Genomic DNA, 15,740 nt, shown 5'->3' on the forward strand with positions numbered 1-15,740 from the left:
GGATGGGAGGAAGTGAAGTCCCAATGATTTTCTCCGCTGTCCTCACCACCCTCTGCAGGGACTTCCAGTTAGAGGCGCTACAGGCCCCTGACCAGACAGAGATGCAACTGGTCAGTGAGCTCTCCATAGTTCTCCTGTAGAAGGTCGTGAGAATGGGAGCAGCAGTGGACTCAGGACACAGCCCTGGGGGAAGCCGGGCTCAAGGATATGACATTTGAGACCCTTTTTCCAACCTTCACACACTGAGGTCTGTTAGTGAGGAAATCAAGCAGCCAGTTACACAGGTGGTTGCTGAAACGAAGGGGGGCAGTTTACGTATCATGCTGTGGGATAATAGTATTCCTGAAGTCCAGGAACAGCATCCGCACATGTGCATTTTTCCAGTCCAGATGCTGTAGGCTCTGATGAAGTGCAGAGAAGATGGCATCCTCTGTGGAATGGTTGGGCGATAAGCAAACTGGTATGGTCAACTGTTGAGGGGAGTCTGGAGATGATGCGGTCCTTTACCAGCCTCGCAAACACTTCATGATGGGTGTGAGTGCTACCGGGTGGCAATCATTAGGGAGGAGGTTGTGTTATTTTTTTGGTACCGGTATGATTGTGGCAGTCTTAAAACAGGATGGCACCACAGCCTGGTGCAGTGAGCTGTTGAAGATGTCTGTGAGCACCCCAGCCATTTGGTCAGCACATTCCTTGAGCACCTTTCCTGGTATGTTGTCTGGACCCACTGCTTTCCGGATGTTAACCTTTCTCAGGGTTCTCCGGACGTCAGCTGGGTCCATGCAGATCTGAGCAAGGAACAGATTTTTTTTCCGATGGTGTTGTTTTGCACCTCAAACCTACCAAAGAAGTTGTTTATTTAGTTGAGGAAGCTGATGTTGTCCATTGGAGGGAGGGTGAGGCTTTATAGTCAGTGATTACGTGGATGCCCAGCCACATTCGTCTGGTGTTAGTGGGATCACTGTGGAATCCTGCACTTTTTGCCCATTTGCGTGCTTTGCAGGCTAATGGCCCGGTTCAGGTTGGCTCTAGCTGTTTTCAATGCCTCCATATCACAGGACTTGAAAGCGCTATTCCTTGCTTTCAGCCCGCATTCACCTCACTGGTCATCCAGGGTTTCTCATTGGCCCGTGTGTAGATGTTTTTGATAATTGTAACATCCTCCATGCATTTTTGGATGTACCCAGACACAGACTCAGCATACTCTTGGATGCTGAAGGTAAATGTTGTCTTGAACATGTCCCAGTCTGTGTGCTTGAAACAGTCCTGCAGTGCTTCCACATACGGTCAGAGGGGTTTGAATTCTTTCCGCAGTATCTGAAATTATTATTTAAAAATTGCATTTTGTAATTACTACTTTTATTTGTATTATATCTAAATTTGTGATGACTGGGAACCTTTAAGCTTAAAAAGGGAGGCAAATAACTTTTAACAGGACTGAAGGCCACATGTCCAACTGTCACTGCTTAAGCTTTGTCACGCTCGGGGTTAGCTGACCCTCCTACATGTCAAAAAGCTGGGATTTTGTTTTCCTCTTGTTAAAAAAAGAGCCTATTATTCAAATGTACATTTGAATGAACTATTTCAAACTGAGACTTCATATATAAATATTGTTTTAAATGGACATAATAATGGACATAAATGTGATCTGATGATGTTATGAGTCATGGGTATGGCCTCTATAGCACTTGTTGCTGTGGATCAGACCCACTCATCATTCAGAAGGACTTTTGGTCAACTCTTCCTGATCGAACTGGTCCCTGACGTGGCCCGCCCTCCCTCCCGCCCCCCATTCTACCCCTAGAGACTCTGGGGACCACAAGTAGACCAGCATTCTGAGAGCCGAGCAGTCTATTTGGATGATAAGGTGTCACTAGCTCCTCCAGGTAGGATGGAGCTAGGCCTCTGAGGATCGTGGTAAAAAAAGAACCGAGCTTTCCCAAACAAAATAATGTTCATGCATGGCAATGCACCATCTCATGCTGCAAGGAATACTTCTGCATCATTGGCTGCTATGGGCATAAAAGAAGAAAAACTCATGGTGTGGCCCCCAATTTCCCCTGATCTCAACCCTATTGAGAACCTTTGGAGCGTCCTTATGCAAGAAGTGTATGAGGGCGGGAGGTAGTTCACATCCAAACAGCAGCTGTGGGAGGCTATTCTAACATCTTGCAAAGAAGTTCAAGCAGAAATCCACCAAAATCTCATAAGTTCAATGGACGCAAGAACTGTGAAGCTCCTATCAAATAAGGGGTCCTATTTTAAAATATAGCTTGCCCTGTTAGGATGTTTTTGATTGAAATAGCTTTGGATTTCAGTAAATATGACCTAATTCTTCTAATTTAACATGACAATTTTCAGTTCTTGACAACAATAAAATGTTTTGAAACTCTGTTGTGCGTAATAATTTGGAACAGCAATTCAGTTTTTATTTTAAAAAAAAAAAACTTATTGGGAAGTTTGTTCAATAACATTTGAATTGTACTCAAACAGCTGGTAATTTGGAAATGATGATCAATCAATCAATCTTTATTTATATAGCGTCTTTTACAATCAGAATTGTTTCAAGGCGCTTTCCAGAATCCCAGGGCCTAACCCCAGACAAGCAACAGTGGCAAGGAAAAACTCCCCTTTAACAGGAAGAAACCTTGAACATGACTGTCATTTATATTGACACTTTAGGGAAATCAGAGAAAAATATAATTTACATAATTTGGAATGTGGTGTAAATGAGTAATAAAATAATGCAGACACATTTCCCTTGCTCCTGTGACACTGTTCATCAATTGTTTTTTGCCTCCTGTTAGTTTTTCTGTATGGAGGTAAAAATAAAAGTGCAGATACATTTTGTTTGACTGCTGATTTAATGTGATATAACCATTTCTATCTGTACAATAAAGTCTTTCTTTGACACTGAAATGACTTCTGTAACATCACATGACTGACCATACACTTTAGACTATAAGAAACATTTTTAATTCTCAAATCCAGCCCCTCACCAGATTAACTGGCCTACATATCTCAACATTCATTCAATTGTCCGTCACATTGAGCTTCATTTCAAACGCAGGTCTTGAATGTAGAAAAACAATATGTATCATTAAAAAAATGAAACAACAGTCAACTAAAGGAAATGAGTGTAATTGTGCAATTTCAAGCTTGGATTTGCTTTAAACATCTGCGCATGGAGTCATTCAGCATTAGAAAGCTAAGGTTCTAACATGCACATGGTTTTGCCTTTTGTTCCCACCTAGCCCCTGAAATGCTTTATAATGGTGATGGTTCTTCTCAAGTAACACAGGGACCTGAACAATTACAAAAACAAATTACCGGTACTTCATTTTTAATATTAACTGAAACTGCTATTTCTGGAGGGAATGATTGACTTTGTTCATTTCTCATCAATATAAAGACAGTGAAGTCAGCATTCTACTCAAGACTTTTTTTCCCACACCTGAAGCTGCTGAAACATTCTCCACTGTTGGAGTGTAACAAGTCATTCTTATATGTGCACCAGAGAGCACAGATTTTCTAAACGTCATAAAGCAACAATGTCAAAGTTTGTAGTTTCATTCTGCTTTTGTGATTGTCATCTGGTTCCTTATGTGCAGCAAAATTCAGAGAAAACAAACCCAACCCAATCCAAACAGTCTGGAACCTTCCAGTGTTCATCTGTTCTCTCCTTTCACTGAACATACGTTGACTGCTTAATCCCAACCAGCGATCAAACACAGACTGATCAGAACTCCCATAAGAAAAATGGACTGACTGAATTACATTGAGCAGTGTGAGACTAGGATCCACAATGTTCGGAATAGACAGAAAATGAAGGAATAGATTAGAATCATACAGCAGATTACCGACAGAGTGCAAAAACACAGATGAAAAGAAATTTGAATAAACAGGAGACATAATAAGAAAAGACCTGGTGTGTGAATTTTGGTCAACACCTGCAACCAGTACAGATAATTTGACAAAGTAGAAGGAAACACACTGGAATATCCTCTCTCCATTAAATATGGTAATGGCTGGCAATTTCGAAGGTTAACAGTTCCAAACAATATAAGTGCTATTGACATGAAAGTTGATGTGGGAATTAAGTATACATTTAAGGGCCATCAGAAAAGTTAGCTATTTAAGCGTCAATCTCAATGTTTCCTCATATTGGAAACTACAGAATACTGACCGTGAGAGCTTTATTCTCTCTGCTCTCTAGGTCTGGAGTGTAATAGCAACCCCCTCCCCGCTGACATTTACTGAGATCAGAAGAAAACCCACAACAAAAGTTGAGCCCCCGAATTTACCGGTATGTTGAGGTGAGAGAGAGCAGAGACATTACAAAAGTCTCACTGTTAAAATTGTTAATTATTAGTAAGTTATACTCATCACTAAAACATGAAGCCACATTAAAAGAGGAAAACAAAACATCTGCAGCCAGTGTGGAGTTCCATTAACGTCTCACGGGACTTTCTGTGTGACAAGCGCAGTCCAGGTGATTAAAAGGCATGGCAAGATGTTCAGGTCGACAGGTATAAAAACATCAAATATAGTTCCTGTCTTCTGCTGATGTGTACCACGCCGAAGGTGTGAGGAGTACAAAACCAGCCTGCATATTAAAAGCATCTGAAAAAAAAACCCTTTTACTTCAATCAAGCATAGGTCTATGATATATATATACGGTAATCAGGTATACAATAGAGTCATTTTTACTCACCAGCTTTAAATATGTGACAGACAGGTGATCCAACTTTCAATTTAAAATAGGAATTAAAAAAAACAATATCAATCACGCTTCCGAGTTTTCAGTCGAGGACAAAAAACAAGAATCACGTTGGCCTGATATTTTGGCATTGATCTGACTCATTCACACATAAATAAGTGGTCATAGCATCCACAATATCATTTCCACAGTTTATCCACACAGGGCTACTGTGTTGTGTCTGAACAGTCATCCCAGCTGCTGTCCAGTTTGTGCACAGTACATTTTATCTGTTTGGAAGGAGTGTATGATGTTTATAGTCACACTGGATCCATCCTTTTGTCTCATTTCCCCTCTATCATGTGTTTTTCTTCACGGTCAAGCAGTTCAACATACATTGAATTGATAGCATCAGAATGATTGTGTTTTTCTATTGTCTTACTGTTAAGGTTGTCTGTGTGTAACTGTAAAGTGTGTGAGGTGCAGGCAGCTCTGTGACTCAAAGCTCATGTTCAAGAGTGATGGGAACAAAAAGAATGGCTTTGTTGGAGGTTTATCATATGAACACCAATGCTCTGAAAGGCCACAAAGGCTAAAGAGTCATCAAGGTGGAAGGAGTCCCATCTCTTTACTGGAAAAAAGGGCTTTTTCACAGCCCATCAACAGGACAGGTCATTTATCAGGAACGACTGGAAGTGTGACAGTAACGGCTAAAAGTCACAGACTTAGAAAAAAGAAGCTTTAGGGTAACCTCCTGTAAGGGTTAGCTAGTATTCACTGTCCATTCTTAACTAAGGTTTTGAAATGAATTCATCAGTTTTAAAAGATCCTATGTAGGCTAGTTTCCCACTTCTCAAGTTCGGTAAAAGTGATCGCCAGCTCCTGGCTGTTATTTAAGACAAGAGATTTCTGGCTCTACAGAGTGGTTCTGCTATAAAGCCTATGCTTTACAGAGAGGGAATTTGAAAGAAAAAAGAATTCACTTTTTTTGCCTCTGAAAGCTAAAAGCCCAACTCGCTGGGTAATTCCTTGGTTAGGAGGCAGAGTTTCCTCCTTTGAATAAATTCTGGACCCAGGCGATGGGCGTGGCCTGATGTCAGGAGTCATCATCAGTGTCCTCTATCAAAATTTTGGTGTCACGTGTTTTTGACCTGGAGAAAAGAAAGGAAAATAGTGTTAGAGGTGACATCTTCAGACCGATTTCGACAATGTTTTCTATCTGGACTCAAAACATATCATTTGAAAAAAAGACAAACAAAAATATTTTTGATACAATTTGACACTTTTTTTCCCCTCAAACAAGCAAAACAAAGAGCATGGAAACTGAAGCTCCAGCCCGCTACGATCTTTTTCATGAGAACTTGTTTTCATTTAGCACAAACAAAACATAAATAACAAAAAAAATGGCACAACTATTGTTGTTGTCATTATTATGGCTATTATTGTTGTTGTTACCATCATCATCTGTAGTTTCTCATGACTAAATGAAGTCAACATGTTGCTGGAAATCAAAACAAATCTAGTCTGTAAGAAAAGTCACACCTAAAATTATTCAAATTGACCAAGTGTGTTCGTTGGTGATCTCTGATTAATAATTAATTTTGAAGTTAAAGCAAAGTTCTTTAGCAAAGAGACATAAAAAATGTATTCAGGCTGACTTGAAACGCTTATAATGCCCCTCCTGGGCTACCACCTTATCGTGGTGGAGGGGTTTGCGTGTCCCAATGATCCTAGGAGCTCCGTTGTCTGGGGCTATATGCCCCTGGTAGGGCCACCCATGGCAAACAGGTCCTAGGTGAGGGATCAGACAAAGCGTAGCCCAGGACCCCCTAACGAAGATAAATAACATTGGTCTCAAGTTCCCCTTGCCCGGATGCAGGTCACCGGGGCCCCCTCCTGGAGCCAGGCCTGAGGGTGGGGCACATTGGCGAGCGCCTGGTGGCCGGACCTCTGCCCATGGAGTCCGGCCGGGCACAGCCCGAAGAGACAACATGGGACCCCCTTCCCGTGGGCTTACCACCTGCAGGAGGGGCCAAAGGGGTCAGGTGCATTGTGTTTTGGGTAGCGGCCTAAGGCAGGGATCTTGGTGGTCTGATCCCCGACTGCATAAACTGGCTCTAGGGACATGGAATGTCACCTCTCTGGTGGGAAGGGAGCCTGAGTTGGTGCGCGAGGTTGAGAAGTTCTGACTAGATATAGTTGGCCTCACCTCGACGCACAGCAAGGGCTTTGGAACCAGTCTTCTCAAGAGGGGTTGGACTCTCTACCACTCTGGAGTTGCCGATGGTGAGAGGCGAAAGGCAGGGGTGGCAATTCTCGTTGCTCCCCAGCTCAGTGCCTGTATATTGGAGTTTACCCCGGTGGATGAGAGGGTAGCCTCCCTTCGCCTTCGGGTGGGGGGACGGATCCTGACTGTTGTTTGTGCCTATGGCCCAAGCAGCAGTTCAGCGTATCCTCCCTTTTTGGAGTCCTTAGATGGAGTGCTGGAGAGTGCTCCTTCTGGGGGCTCCCTTGTCCTCCTGGGTGACTTCAATGCTCACATTGGCAATGACAGTGTGACCTGGAGAGGTGTGTTTGGGAAGAACGGCCCCCCTGATCTGAACCCGAGTGGTGTTTTGTTATTGGATTTCTGTGCTCGTCTCAGATTGTCCATAACAAACACCTTGTTCAGGCATAAAGGCGTCCACGTGCACTTGGCACCAGGACACCTTAGGCCGCAGATTGATGATTGACTTTGTGGTTGTGTCATCGGATTTGCGGCCGTGTGTTCTGGACACTCGGGTGAAGAGAGGGGCGGAGCTGTCAACTGATCACCACCTGGTGGTGAGTTGGCTCCGATGGTGGGAAAGGATGCCGGACAGACCCGGCAGGCCCAAACGTGTTGTGAGGGTCTGCTGGGAACGCCTGGCAGAGTCACTTGTCAGAAGGAGTTTCAACTCACACCTCCGGGAGAGCTTTGACCGTGTCCCGGGGGAGGCCGGGGAACATTGAGTCAGCTGTTCCATGTTCCGTGCCTCCATTGTTGAGGCGGTTGACCGGTGCTGTGGCCGCAAGGTGGTTGTGTATAGTGGTGATGGTGTGCTGCTGACCTCAACTCGGGATGTTCATTGTGGATCGGTGGAGGAATACTTCGAGGATCTCCTCAATCCCACCAACACGCCTTCCAGTGAGGAAGTAAGGCCTGAGGACCTGGGGATAGGCTCTCGTATCTCCGGGGCTGAAGTTGCTGAGGTAGTCAAAAAACTCCTCGTGGCAAGGCCCCGGGGGTGGATGAGATCTGCCTGGAGTTCCTTAAGGCTCTGGATGTTGTAGGGCTGTCGTGGTTGACTTGACTCTGCAACATCGCGTGGACATCGGGGGCAGTGCCGCTGGATTGGCAGACCCCAGTGGTAATCTTTTTAAGAAGGGGGACCGGAGGGTGTGTTCCAACTATAGGGGGATCACACTCCTCAGCCTCCCTGGTAAGGTCTATTCAGGGGTACTGGAGAGGAGGGTCCGCCGGATAGTCGAACCTGGATTCAGGAGGAGCAATGTGGTTTTCGTCCTGGGCGTGGAACGGTCCACATGTGTTTTGTGGACTTGGAGAAGGCATTCTACCGTGTCCCTCGGGGGGTCCTGTGGGGGGTCCTCCGAGAGTATGGGGTGTCGGGCCCGCTGATACGGGCCATCCGCTCCCTGTACGATCGGTGTCAGAGTTTGGTCCGCATTGCTGGCAGTAAGTCGAACTCGTTTCCGGTGAGGGTTGGTCTCCGTCAGGGCTGCCCTTTGTCACCGATTCTGTTCATAATTTTTATGGACAGAATTTCTAGGTGCAGTCATGGTGTTGAGGGGGTCCAGTTTGGTGACCTCAGGATCAGGTCTCTGCTTTTTGCAGATGATGTGGTCCTGTTGGTGTCATCGGCCCATGACCTCCAACTATCACTGGATTGGTTCGCCGCCGCATGTGAAGCGGCTGGGATAAAAATCAGCACCTCCAAATCCGAGGCCATGGTTCTCAACCGGAAAAAGGTGGAGTGCCTTCTCCGGGTCAAGGAGGAGATCCTGCCCCAAGTGGAGGAGTTCAAGTACCTTGGGGTCTTGTTCACGAATCAGGGAAGAATGGAGCAGAAGATTGACAGGCGGATCGGTGCGGCGTCCGCAGTAATGAGGACTCTGCACCGGTTCGTAGTGGTGAAGAGAGAGCTGAGCCAAAAGGCGAAGCTCTCGATTTACCGGTCAATCTTCGTTTCTACCCTCACCTATGGTCATGAGCTTTGGGTAATGACTGAAAGAACAAGATCATGGGTACGAGCGGCCGAAATGAGCTTCCTCCGTAGGGTGGCTGGGCTCTCCCTTAGAGATAGGGTGAGAAGCTCTGCCATCCAGGAGGAGCTCGGAGTAGAGCCGCTGCTCCTCCGCGTTGAGAGGAGCCAGATGAGGTGGCTCGGGCATCTAGTTAGGATGGACATGCCCTGTCCTACCGGAGGGACATGCCCTGAACGCCTCCCTGGTGAGGTGTTCAGGGCATGTCCCTCCGGTAGGAGACCCCCAGGAAGACCCAGGACACATTGGAGAGACTATGTCTCTCGACTGGCCTGGGAACGCCTGGGGATCCCTCCGGATGAGATGGAAGAGGTAGCTGGGGAGAGGGAAGTCTGGGCTTCTCTTCTTAGGCTGCTGCCCCGCGACCCGACCCCGGATAAGCGGTAGAGGATGGATGGATGGACGCTTATAATGAGGGTTTAGGAGTACAATGCAGACCACCACTGGGGTTTCACTTCTGCAGAGCTTCTATTTAATTTCTGCCATGCAGATTCTCAGAGAAAGTTTAAATAACATACAAAATGTGAAACAGCCAAAGTAGGGAGATGCTAAAATACCAGTGATTCATTTAGATGGAACCGACTGAATTTGTTAGCAGTAAAGTTGCATCCCAAATATGAGCTAAACTGGCGTGGTAAATGTGGTGTATTGATTACTGTTGGATCGCAATACCTCTCGTGTGTCACTGCTAATCCACGTGTTCTTTGAATAAAGACTTCAAGAAGAAAAATGCCAATTTCAGAGACCTCAGCAAAGGAGAGGAGGAGAGAAACAAACGCCGCAGCATTTCCATCCCCTACCTGTCTGGAGTCTCGGAGAAGTTTAGGAGGATCCTCCAGAAACACGACATACCGGTTCATTTCAAACCCAGCAACACTCTCAGACAGAGGTTAGTACACCCAAAGGACAAGACACCAAGACCCAAACAAAGTAATGTTGTTTATGCTGTACAGTGCCAGGAGAAATGCAAGGAACTATACATTGGGGAAACCAAACAACCTCTCCACAGAAGAATGGCACAACACAGACGTGCCACCTCTTCGGGTCAGGATTCAGCAGTCCACTTACACTTAAAGGAGAGTGGGCACTCTTTCGAGGACAGCCAAGTAAGGATACTGGCCAGAGAAGACCGCTGGTTTGAAAGGGGGGTCAAGGAAGCTATCCATGTTAAATTGGAGAAACCATCCTTAAACAGAGGTGGTGGCCTGAGGCACTTCCTATCACCCACATACAATGCAGTCCTCCACTCCTTCCAACAGCAAAACAAACATTCACACCATTCCAGGAGACCCAGTGACTCATCACCATGTGACCCAGCAGACAAAGGGGAGACACCTCAACAGAAACTAGGTGAACGACCCGACCAACGACCCTGCTAACGACTCTCAGGTGACCACCCAGATCATTAGCATGCTAATGGTCCACAGGGGCTATATATTTTCAAGCTCTCTCCCCAGCGATTTCAGAACTGAAGAAGCCTTCTGGATAGAAGGCGAAACGTCTTCAAGAGAAGAAACCCAGTCCAGTTGACAGAGAAAACTACCTTGGATACAATGACCTGGATGACTGAGAATTTACACAGACAATTTCAAAATGTATTTAGCAAAAAGAACCAATTCCAGATACAAGTATTACAGAGCTCCGGGCCAGTTCATAACCCTAAAATAACAGAGTCAATTGCCAGGGCATGAAGTCTGACAATCTAACCATCCCTTGACCCAGTCTTTTATAGAAACCCATTTATAAATTATTTATGCTAATTCAGTCCAATCCAGTCCTTTTTCTTGAATGACCTCGTCTTCTTCTTCCATACCCATTGGATGCTGGTACAGTCCTTGTTCTCCGTTGTTTTCCCAAATGGCCAGATCAAAGTTCACCTTCTTCCGGCAGATAAGCTTATCAAGACCACTCTGCTGTGCAGTTTTACGATGTATGTTTAACACCTTCAGCCTGACTTCCTCCTGCGATTACAACTGTACAACAATCCTGTCAAGGAAGGGTCACTGATCTTTATTACACTTGCTAATGATTCTACCATTCCTAACTTCTAAAGTACTTCTAAGAGAAGACAGAAACATATGATAGAACACATGATGACAAGATAAACACAAATTCTCTTTAATACCAACCACATATTGAAACTGTTTATTTGGACTGTGTTATCCATTTCGATGAGAGCTCTGTGAGAGTTGTATATAGTGTGCATGCGCATTGCACTTTCCGCCTGGTAGTTGATTGAGTAAACGAAGAAGCAGCACGTCAGTGTCCTGTCTTATCAATACATATCATTGGCGACAAGGATAAATTCTCGTTTTCTTAATGGGGAAGGAGAGACACACGGTGTCAGTACTAGTGAGTACAATGGCCCTGTTTGGAGTAATGGGCGAGTTTAAGCCGGAAAAGGAGCCGTGGTCGGCGGACGTGGAGTGGCTAGAACAGTTTTTGTAAGCTAATGACGTAGCCGAAGGAAAGAAAGTGGCGACACTGCTGAGTGTAATGGGCGCAACTACGTACGGACTTTTAAGAAACTTAGCGCAGCCCAATAAGCCAAAAGACAAGACGTTTGAGGAGATAGTGACTGTTTTAAAGGGACATTTTGAGCCAAAGCCGCTGTTGGTAGCAGAAAGGTTCCACTTCAACCGGTGCACCCAAAAAGCTAACCAGCCAGTTGCACAATACGTGGCGAAGTTGAAGCAGTGTGCCGCCAACTGTGAGTTTGGCGCTAACCTGGACGCATCACTACGAGATTGGTTTGTCAGTGGAATGCAGAATGAAGCCTGCCAGAGGAGACTGCTCTCCAAAAATGATCTCACATTTGCCAAAGCATGTGACAACATGGAGACAGCCGACAGAGAGCAACGTCAGTTGAGAGGGATGAAGAGCGAGACGGCGGGAGCTGCCAGTGCCAGCGTCCACAAGGTGAAGCTGCAAGGAGCCAGGAGCTGCTACAAGCGCAAAGGAAAAAAAAATCACCATGCAAATGATTGCCATTTCAAAGAGACTAAATGCATTATTGTGGAAAGATAGGACACATCAAAAGGCATGCTGTTCCAAGGCAAGTGCAGAGCGCAGACAATCAAGAGGAACTGGTCAGCTAAAGAAAAACACAAAATATGTGACAGCTGAAGAAGATTCAGATCTTGAAATGTTCACTGTTTTGACTGTCAAGTAAAGATGCTAATACCTACAAAGCAACATTCTCATTCAATGATGTAGACTTAGAGATGGAAATTGATACTGGGGCCAGGAAGAGTGTAATTTCCGAGGTAACATACAGGAGGCAGTTTTCACACATGCCATTGGAAAAAGCTAAGGTTAAACTCAGAGCTTACAACGGAGGTCACATACCTATTTTAGGGCAGATCACAGCGATAGTGGGCTATCAGGGCCAGTCAGCTGTTTTCCCACTTATTGTTGTCAAAGGACATGGAGCCACATTATGTGGTAGAGATTGGTTAAGACAAATTAAGCTGAACTGGGCAGAGATCAAGTATCTAAATGAACCCAAGTGTAGCTCACTTGAGGAGATGCTCAGTAAATATTCTGAGGTGTTTAATAATGAGTTAGGGACACTCAAAGACATTAAAGCCTCAATCATAGTCAAAGCTGATGTGCCTCCTAGATTTTGCAAACACAGGCCCCTCCTCTTTGCAATGAAGGAAAGAGTTGATAAAGAGCTCAAAAGGCTGGAGGAAGCTAACATTATTTCTCCAGTTAAGTATAGTGAGTGGGCAGCACCGATAGTCCCGGTGGAAAAAAAGGATAAGTCACTTCACCTGTGTGGCGAGTAGGTGTCAGTTAACCAGGCACTTGAAACAGACAGTTACCCCTTACCACATTTAGAGGAGCTTTTAGCAACCCTTAGTGGGGGTAAGATCTTCTCTAAGATGTACTTAGCATCAGCTTATCAGCAACTTTTGCTAGATGATGACTCAAGGAAATACACAACCATTAACACCCACAGGGGACTGTTTGTGTATAATAGGCTTCCTTTTGGTATCAGCTCTACCCCTTCCATCTTCCAGAGCAGGCATGTCAAACTCAGTCCTCGAGGGCCACGATCCTGCCGGGTCTTCTATTCCACTGAATGCATTTTCAGCCACCCTAACCCTAACCCACTTTGCCACTCACCTTGGCATGTGATGCTTCTGCATATGGCATTGGAGCAGTGATTCAGCACACCATGCCCAATGGAGAAGAGACCAGTTGCTTATGCTTCCCGCACATTGTCTCCAGCAGAGAAAAAATATTATCAAATAGATAAGGAAGCTCTTGGACTGATTTATAGTGTTAAGAAATTTCACCAGTATTTATGGAGTAGGCACTTTACTTTAGTGACTGACCATCGCCCCCTGTTGACACTTTTTGGCGAGCACAAGGGTCTACCTACACTGGCTACAGCACGCATTCAACTGTGGGCAATTATATTGTCAGCCTATGACTACAACATTGTCTACTGGAAGTCAGAAGAACACAGTAATGCTGATGGACTCTCCTGTTGCCCTTTACCTGAAACCAGCGACATAGGAACTGCAGCAGCATCAGCAACAGTTCACTCACTGTTGGCAGAGCATCTGCAAGAGGCACCGCTTAACGCTACACAAGTTGCCCGGATGACACGCACTGACAGTGAGCACGCTCGGGTCTACAGGTATGTTATGGAGGGCTGGCCAAGTCAAGTAGAGGGACATTTAACAGTGTTTTTCATAAAAATAAATGACTTAAGCACCGAGCAAGGTTGTGTCCTATGGGGAACCAGAGTCCTTGTACCCCAACAAATGAGAAATGCAGTATTAAAAGAAATTCACTCAGGACACCAATGCATAGTGAAAACCAAAGCTCTTGCTCGCAAGTTTGTGTGGTGGCCAGGGCTCGATTCAGATAAATCTTTATCAATCAATCTTTATTTATATAGCATCTTTTACAATCAAAATTGTTTCAAGGCGCTTTCCAGAATCCCAGGGCCTAACCCCCAACAAGCAACAGTGGCAAGAAAAAACTCCCCTTTAACAGGAAGAAACCTTGAGCAGGACCAGGCTCATGTAGGGGGACCCTCCTGCTGATGGCCGGCTGGGTAGAGAGAGAGAGGAGAGGGGGTAGGACAGGTATCCTGCAAAAGGATTCACATTGACTTTGCCGGACCTTTCCTTAACATGTTCATGATTGTGGTGGATTCTTATACTAAATGGTTGGAAGTGTTTCGTATGTCACAGATCACATCCCAGGCTACAGTTTCTAGGCTGAAAAGACTGTGTGCCTCCTATGGATTGCCTGAACAAATTGTGACAGACAATGCCACCACTTTCACTTCGAAAGAGTTCCAGACCTTTGTTAAGCAGAACGGGATTCTGCACACAACGAGTGCACCAGGTCACCCGGCGACAAATGGTCTGGCGGAGAGATATGTACAGACATTCAAGACGGGTATGAAAAAACTTGCTAACACACTTGATGAGCTGTGACCCTGTTCCTGTTGCAGTATCGGACAACACCTAACTGCACAACGGGACAGTCCCCTGCTGATCTGTTTTTACACAGGCACGTCCACACAAGGCTGGATTTCCTGAAGCCTCGTGCCACAGCTGAGTCAGGTACAGTGGTTACTGACTCTCAGGTTAATCAGTTTGGTGGTAAGGATGGTGGGGGGTTACAGGGCATTGTTGACTCCACCATACAGTTACCAGAGCCCCCGGAGCCTGAAACTGTGGCTCTGAGGCGCTCAACACGAGTGAGTAAACCACCCGAGAGATACAGGCCTTGAGTCTGTAAACCTACACTGTATACATGATGATGTTCATTGTTTTCCTAATACAGAACACTCATCCTCTATGATGTTAAAGACATAAGGCCAAAATGTTATTTGAGTTTAATGGAAGCTAAATGTTATATGGTGGCATCTGAGAGTTGTTCATTGACTTAAAACAAAGGAAAAAGAACATTTATGTTATGTTTTTTTCTTTGGTTACTCCCCAGTGATGAGTGAATTTGTTATGTTGGACTTACTTTTGTTGATTGTATTCTCAGCTAAAAATGGGGATAATGTGGTGTATTGATTACCAACCACATAGATAGTATTGAAACTGTTTATTTGGACTGTTGGATCTGTGTTATCCATCTCTGTGAGAGTTGTATATAGCGCGCATGCGCATTGCAATTTCCACCTGGTAGTTGATTGAGTAAACGAAGAAGCAGCGCGTCGGTGTCCTGTCTTATCAATACATATCAGTAACCCTACAGATTTGTGGATAGTGAACTCACTGAGAGGCGAGCCGTGGCCTACGGAGGCTCATGCTGTAGGTTCTCTTCCAGCTTTTCTTGCCCTGGCGGTTCCTGACTCCATCCTCTTGATCCATCATCTGCTCCAGCAGAGTCTGGTCGTCAGCATTGAGTGGAGCCACACTGATGTCCCTGACTGCCCTGAACTCACCACAATTGTTCAGGTGCTCATTTTCCAATCGGAAGAAGTTCCAGACAAACCGCCTCGAAGAAAGAGAAAAATATACATTTGGAAATTAATTAATTTAGTACTCCTAATAAGATTTCCATTTTTTTTTTAAATTCCAGCCTAGTTTAAAGTATTGCATTTTTCCATTCATAGTTACTGATCCGTGACTTCTTTACTTATTAAACTATCCTGACTTTCAAAACAACAGTGAAAAATTACTGTACTGTCTATAACCTCAAGATTAATAAGTCTTGAAATGCAGTTGTTCAAATTTTGTTTTAAATCACTCAAGCA

General features: G+C 45.0%; 1 protein-coding gene across 8 annotated transcripts in view; it reads right to left on the bottom strand.

Annotated features, from left to right (window-relative positions):
- Positions 1-2,845: 2,845 nt before the first annotated feature.
- Positions 2,846-15,740, bottom strand: part of LOC130539462 (xenotropic and polytropic retrovirus receptor 1 homolog) — a 29,270-nt gene continuing 16,375 nt past the window's right edge. For 6 of the 8 annotated variants that reach the window (XM_057057812.1, XM_057057813.1, XM_057057815.1 and 3 more), the window contains 2 exons: positions 15,260-15,481; positions 2,846-5,850 (listed from right to left, as the gene is read on the bottom strand). In XM_057057812.1, the coding sequence (XP_056913792.1) occupies positions 5,796-5,850; positions 15,260-15,481 (277 nt within the window). In that variant the 3' untranslated portion in view covers positions 2,846-5,795. The remainder of the gene's footprint in view (positions 5,851-15,259; positions 15,482-15,740) is intronic. The other 2 variants (XR_008954137.1, XR_008954138.1) reach the window with 2 other exon arrangements.

The sequence above is a fragment of the Takifugu flavidus genome, chromosome 15, assembly GCF_003711565.1.
Source record: "Takifugu flavidus isolate HTHZ2018 chromosome 15, ASM371156v2, whole genome shotgun sequence".
In the NCBI taxonomy this organism is placed as follows: Eukaryota; Metazoa; Chordata; class Actinopteri; order Tetraodontiformes; family Tetraodontidae; genus Takifugu; species Takifugu flavidus.